This window comes from Musa acuminata, chromosome BXJ3-6, assembly GCF_036884655.1.
Source record: "Musa acuminata AAA Group cultivar baxijiao chromosome BXJ3-6, Cavendish_Baxijiao_AAA, whole genome shotgun sequence".
In the NCBI taxonomy this organism is placed as follows: Eukaryota; Viridiplantae; Streptophyta; class Magnoliopsida; order Zingiberales; family Musaceae; genus Musa; species Musa acuminata.
In genome coordinates this window covers 2761101-2768533 of record NC_088354.1, presented here as the reverse complement: position 1 = coordinate 2768533, position 7433 = coordinate 2761101, and the positions used below count along the sequence as shown (strand labels likewise).

The 7433-nt window shown below is 40.5% G+C and overlaps 1 protein-coding gene across 1 annotated transcript; it reads right to left on the bottom strand.

Moving 5' to 3' along the window:
- Positions 1–2445: 2445 nt before the first annotated feature.
- LOC103986688 (probable protein phosphatase 2C 59) lies at positions 2446–6919 on the bottom strand. Its single transcript, XM_009404772.3, has 9 exons — positions 6679–6919; positions 6451–6572; positions 5830–5957; positions 5556–5654; positions 5304–5462; positions 3324–3410; positions 3165–3256; positions 2950–3024; positions 2446–2863 (listed from the first exon to the last, which is right to left on the bottom strand). Exons 2-9 carry the CDS (start codon positions 6516–6518, stop codon positions 2708–2710), a joined length of 864 nt encoding a protein of 287 aa, XP_009403047.2. The 5' UTR covers positions 6519–6572; positions 6679–6919; the 3' UTR covers positions 2446–2707.
- Positions 6920–7433: the final 514 nt, after the last annotated feature.

The window sequence follows — 7433 nt, the reverse complement described above, 5'->3', positions numbered from 1 at the left end:
GATTGCTTAGGATGACAACAAAAGAAAGGTGCAGCTCTGATGGAGGTGAAGCCAAGGAGACAAAGAAGGTGTGGAGAAGATAATGGTGAAATCAGATTGATAACAATGTTTTCTCGACACAGGAGAAGAGCGGAAGAATACTCAGATTACAACAACATTTAGGAGATACTGCCAAAATCTAATCTTTCCCATTTGCCTACTTATGATGTCCTTTTGGGACTTGAAAGGGATGCTTACTACCTTACAACCAAGTCGATCTTCTATCCTTCGAACTTGGATTAGGTTCCTAATCTTTCTGGTGGGTAGCATCGGATGACACAACTCCTAATCTCAACCTCTCTCTTCTCTTCTCCCCCATATAATTCGCAAGATATTATAATACCACACATTGAGCTTGTATTCTTGTTAGAAAGATTACATTTTTCTTACTCCTCCATCCTCAGATCGATTGGTTTTAGGACGGGGTTATAAGGCATCTTAATTATCATTCAATGTACACTAGAAGAGGTAGGCCAACGAAAGCTTTAATGACAAGACACCACTTATTCTCCTTGTCATATGATGGTTCGGGAGATGCTTCTTGTAGAATTCTAATCCGGCATGGATAGGCATCATTAGGATCTTTCTCTTTCGTTCGAAAGCCGACAACGGACAGCATGCATTTGTTGTCCAAGGCCAAGATCTCTTGGTTCCCGTTCGGTGAGGTGAAGCCAACTCTTCCTTCCCTGTTCTTCAGATGCACCAGTGCTGGTAGAAGATACTGTCATCTGATCAGATGAGGTAGCAGGACAATCATTGCATGTCCCATAAGCCAGTCTGGATTACAAATCTCGTGTCGAACCAAACAGCTCCCCTTTGAAAACCTGTATATTCCATCGAGTAATCTTCTCAGGTCTGCCTGTGAAAGACGAATAGAAAGGAGGAAGAAGAGAGCTTACCGAACTCCCATGTTCATATCCTTCTTTTGTGGGGTTATCACTGCCTGATGCAAGAAGGTCTAGTGAGTGGTCTTGCTGCTCTGCCAAGCATAATGTTGGTGGAACCCTATGCTGGGATCGATCCTTGTTCCATCTATCTTGTCTTGGTGGAGACTAATGGAATCTTGGGCTCTCAAGGACCACCCAGTACGAACGAATCCCACCGCTCTAGAGTTTGACGAAATATCCACACAACTTCAAATGATTAAGTTAAGATCAAGAATGATGAGGCTGTCCTGAGGAAAGATTCTTCGGTGCTCGAATTTTACCTTCACGACATGATAGAGATTGTTCACATGATTCAAACTTTACCTTAACGTAATGTTTAGGATCAGAAGGGGTTGAGAGGGATATGAGACAGGATTTGGAAGCCATGGTTGGAGATTCTTATGACCCACTCCTGACACATGCAGAGACAAGAGGTAGAAGACGAGAAGGCATCATCTGAATCAGCATGTTAAGTCTCAATGGGCCATGGCGGAGTTAGCAGCATGCGGTTGTCTTCATTGCAGCATGGAATGCTTCTTACGTGGCGTGCAAAACATGCTCTCCTTACTGCATGTAAAGAGTTTGCAATGATTCTCCAATATCTGAACTGACTCAATGCCATTCCCTGGATGACTGCATGCATGCTCATGATCCACCAGCGATGTTCATCTACCAAATTTAGTGATTACCCTGAAATTTTCTTGTACTTAACAGAACAAATTGGCTGAACACTACTTATAGTCTTCAAGACAAACCTTCTCTCTGCTTAGGAATTAGGTGTGGAGATGGAGAAGAAAAAAAGCTAATTGCCTGCTGTAGTGGAACTCATAGTTACTGTGTGTATGATATTTGGATAATGATGTTACTGCTATTAAGAGAACTCATGGATAGTGCAGATTACAGTCTTGTGGCAAATCCTCCTCCACTGCTGAGGCATCCTAAGCCATAATCTGTTTGTGGAATAATATTATTTTACCAAATCTTGATGTTTTATCAGCTTCATTGTCTGGTTATGATATATTCACACATGCTGTCATTGTAATCCGAAACCAAACTGAACATGACACTGTCACTTGCTTAAAACTCCTGCACAACACCAGCCATTAAGCCATAAAATTCAACAATGTTGCAGTGAGGTAGCAGCAATTTATGATCAAATGACTAGACCAAACAAGGCCAAAATATATTCACCAGACCTCGACTAAGAAGAAATCTCTGCTTCCGCGATCTGATCATTCATTTGACACGGTTTTATATTATTATAAAGTTTGGGATCAACCATTCATCTACATTACATACCAAACACACAAAGGAAGGGAAAAGAAAGGAAAAACAAGTAGCTTTAAACATCTTGAGGAAGCTAAAAGCCTGACTCTGATTTGCTACATACAACAATCTGACATATGGCTTGCTGCAGCTCGGATATACTGCCCACGCACTGTGAGGCCATATGTTTCAAACACGATCACACTCACGCAAATGCATTCAAACATTAGTTGATATATTACATCAAATTAAGTCTTAATCGGATACATTCAGGACTAAAATTCTTCTACAACACAATTTTGTAGGTTAGCCACCATGAGTAAACAAACAAGGGTGTTACGGAGACAATTCAACCTTCTTCCACAAACAAAGATTTCAGCAACCTGGCAGCTTTTCATATGTGCAAAATCCATTGATTTCTCGGTCAAACACTAGTCGCTGACAACTAAGACTAAAACAAGATGAAGCAGCGAGCGTCACTGTTGCACTGTTCCAGTGTTTTCCTGGCCAGCCAAGAAACGTACCACAACACAAGTGATATTGTCAGCGCTCCCTCTTTGATACGCTTCCTGCAAAAGTCTCTTTGCCGCTTGTTCTGGGTCCTCTATGGGCTGTATCATGGCTACGGCCTCCTATGATGTTTCCCAAAAAGAGAGATTTAGTTGATGTAACTAGTATGTTTGGGATCGCTATCATGGTCATAAAAAGCTAAAAATACCTCATTTGTAACAACATCCCACAATCCATCACTCGCAAGGATAAGAAACTCCAGGGAATTATCAATTACCTCCTCCTGTAATCACATTAAGATTTAACTAGAAAGCTTGAGAACAATATGAAAAAGCTTTTTTTACTTTGACTTGTAATAACAATTCACTGATCATAGAACGACATTCTATGATTTTATAATAAAATATAAATAAGCATCCAAACCTGGATTTCTGGATCTGCAACGACAAACTGCTTCAAGAGCCTGTCACCAAATGCACGTGATACAGCAAGAACACCACCGACACGCCATGTTCCTGCAGTCATAGATGTGTTAGGATTCAAGTGATAGAGAAGGAACAACTTTTGGAAGAAAATTAGTACCAGCCCACATCACAAAGCCTCCAGCATCTTCAATCCGTTGTCTCTCATCTGTTTGATCGGGCTTGTGATCCCTCGAGACAGCAAATGCTACAGAAGCATATATATGAGTCTACGAAATCAAAACAAGCTAGGTGACTAATCTTTAGAAGATAATTGGTAAGATAACTGACTAATTGACTAGTTATCATATGCTTAAAATCACAATTGGATAGTTCACCCTACATATTCCATGGCCTTCAAATAATTGTGATCCTACATATTGAGGTGGGAATCTCAATCCAAGATGGATCACCACGACTGAGTGGAACCATTTAACAAGACCGGCTGGCAGTTGACTTGGGTTCAGGTAGCAATACATAACCTGTTGGTGCATTGTTTCAGAAAATCTTTGAAGAGCTGGCTGGTCAGATTAGTTTCAGGTCAAGCATGTGTTTCCATAATAATAAACTTGAAAGATCCTTTCTTTTTTCCATTCTGTTTCATCTTGCTTTGTATGCATGTCTTCTGGAGTAATACACTCATATTATTGTCATCCGTTCCTCTTTTAATCGCTTGTCATCAACTGTAGAGTACAACCAAAAACAAGAATGCCTCGTGAAATTATCGGCATGTTTCTAAGCCTAAGTCAAACCCCAAAATTTGGTGGAAATTTCTTTATGAAAGTAAGCTTATGTGACAACAAATTATGCACCAAAGCCCTAAAGGCAATTTGGTAAGCGATTGCAACCATGTAGCAGGTTGTTAGGAATGTCCCAGACTAGGACACAGTCTAGCCTAAACAAATAAAGACCAATGAGAAGAGCTAGTTGTACCCAGCACAATAACAAATTCAAAGACATCATATAATACTAGAAGAATCTAGTGTCATTGAAAAACATAGTTGAATGCAAATGACCAACCTCCTTATCACAAGTAACAGCAGATAATAAAACTATTATGGTCACTAAGGTTTTTAATTTCGAATGATACTGGTTGTACCGGGCGGTACGTACTGGTCCGTCAGCAGATCGGTACGCGGACCGCCCGCTACCGGGCAGTACCATCGATTGGGGCTGTTTCCGTCCCATTACCATGCGAAATCAATCGGTGACGGTTGATTTCGACCGTCGCCGCCTGCTACGGGGCGATATTAGCCAAAGGAGAAGGAAGAAGAGGGAGAAGAAAAGGGAGAACCTGGAGATCTGACGTCGCTCTCCCTCGACGATCCCGATCTGTCACCGCAGATGAGATGACGCCTCCTCCTCATATGAGATGAGATGAGATGAGATGACGCCTCCTCCTCCCTCGACGATCTCACCGCAGATGAGATGAGATGACGCCTCCTCCTCCCTCGACGATCCCGATCTGTCCCTCGACGATCCCGATCTGTCACCGTTGGTGACTTCTCCTCGTTCGCGTGGGGAGAAGAAGCCTCGGCAACGACATCACCGAGGCTTTGTGGGGAGAAGAAAATAAGGTTTCTTCTCCCCACGCGGTGAGAAGAAACAAGGCAACATCGCCCTTTTTTTTATTTTTTTAACATTATTATTATTATTATTATTATTATTATTATATATATATATATACATATACACATATACACATGTATACATATATATATACATGTATACATATATATATATATATATATATATATATATATATATATACCGAGCGGTATGCCAGAGCGTACCGCTTAGTATACTTGTACCGTACCAAGCTGATCTCGATACTTCGATACGGTACGAAATTGTGAACCTTGATGGTCACAACATAGATATATTAGGTGCAATACTACAAGTCATCTCTTATGGAAGTACTAAATCATGTACAAAAAGTATATGTAGAACAAGCCAATTAGGTCTATATTCTTTGGCTTCATATATCCACAAAAGTATATGTAGAACAAGCCAATTAGGTCTATATTATTTGGCTTCATATATCCACAGCAACAAATTAACATAAAGATGCATCATAATTGTACATATTTTAGGGCCTTACCCTTCCCTCCCCTGCATATAACAGCCCTAGAATCTCCAACATTTGCAACCAACAAACGATCACCAACAAGGATGGCAGTGGAAGCAGTTGAGCCAGCATCTCGATTTTGACTAATCTCAGATTTCAGAAACTCTGAGTCAGTATGACTGTATGCATCAGCTGCAAGGTTATAGTACAGACAGAAATGATTAGATATATACATATATTGACAGGAATAAAAATTCAAATGATGAAATCGTAAACAAAAAACACCTATAGCTGACTTGGTATCGCTAATGAACTTGGGGTGTTTAATCAAATTGCTGAAGAGGTGCTCTTTGACATACTCTGCTGCTCGAGCACCACCATGACCTGAATGAACGCTGTGAGACTTTCCAATTTAAGAGACTAAAAGGTAGAAATGTAGTACAGAATCCATGCCTGCTATTCGCATAGAAATGCAAAATCTATAAGTTGTATCATCTATGAGTACATACTCAAAACATACTACACCTAATCTCTTTTTATATAAAAGACAATTAAATACCATCAAAAACTCCAAACAAGCCAACAATTTCTCCATCAACACCATCAATTCTTGTTTCGTAAAAGTCTTCCATTGAAGACCTTTTCCCAGGAGAGCTTGCATACCCATAGCTGAACTTCCCATTCTGACTGCAATGAAGAGAAAATGAACTAGATATGTCATTTGAAAAGTGAATGACCAGCTCAACTTGCTGCCTGACATGAATACATAATCAACAGCACAAGCGAAACAAGAATATGTCTTGTATTACCCAATTTTCTTCAATTCATTATACCTGAATGCATGAAGTGAGACATGAAACTGGATTCATCTTCTAATAACTTCTTAACAATTTCTAATCAAACATCCTATTTACAATTGAACCAATCATCGAGAAATTGCTAAGGAATAATCTCACTAATTTTTTTGCAATAAATAAAATAATAATTCAGCACAAAAATCTGCCCATGCCTAAGACTCTCCAACGAGAAGTTAATTAGATACTGCAAAACAACTCACTGCTGGCATCTGCATAGGTTCGGTTAGCTTAAAGGAACAGAGAAGTAACAGATAATTCAGGTAAACATAACAAGAAAACAAAAAGGAAGTATCTTTTCTTGCGTGGGAAGAAAGAAAGAGGACCTGAGCCCTCCACCGCTGACTGGAGCGCCGTCCGCCTGAATCCCACCCACAGAGTTCAAGTGACCCATCTTTCTCCGATTCCCTTTGGAGCCAAATCAGATGAAGAGCAGGAAGGGTTCCGACTAAAGAAGGGAACAAACAGAAGCCAATTCAATCAGCCCGTCGAGGAATCAAAGCACAGAAAGAATCTGCAAATCCTTCATGATCCAAGCTGAAACCAGAACCTACCACCAGTAGATCGCAAGAAGCGTCTCCAAACCCTCCCAAACAGGAACGATCATCGATCGCCGGCGAGAGAAAAGGAGGAAGGGGATGGAAAGAACGACGACGGCAAGAGAGAGGGAGGGGACAAGGAGGAAGACGAGAGAGAGAAGGGGAGCGATGAAGGCGGAGAAAGAAGCCAACGCCACGCTTTGTGGTTTGGTTTGTGGCTGCCAGTAAAAGAACAGACGATGACGATGACGACGACGACGAAGAGAGAGAAATTAAATAAAATTAGATAATAAACCCGAGTTTTGATCGAATTTCACTACTCTTAAAGCTATGATTCCTATATCTTGAAGGATCCTTTCCAAGTACACTTCTAAATATGATTTTACTCTCCCATAATATACGTTCATCTGCTGGGTACAAACCGTCAGATGCTATCAAGGAACGTTATACAATGTAGCGGTTGGACAGGATCCGAACAAACCCACGGCAGGAGTGGATCACGTGGTGCACAAGAGAATGGCTTTGACTTGGCCAAATTTTGCCTGTGTACAGCTGGTATTTGTGTACAGAAGAGGTAGCTGTACTCGTAGTTATTCCTTGACGTACAACTCACGTTGTACTTAATTTGGCTTAGCAACTAAATCACAGTTGTAATTTTGATTTTATAATTTCCCTCCAAAAAAATCTTGGATATTAATTTTGACGACCATGAATATGTTGTAATTAAGCCCTTACTCATAATAGCCTTATTTATTCCTTCTAATTTTCGA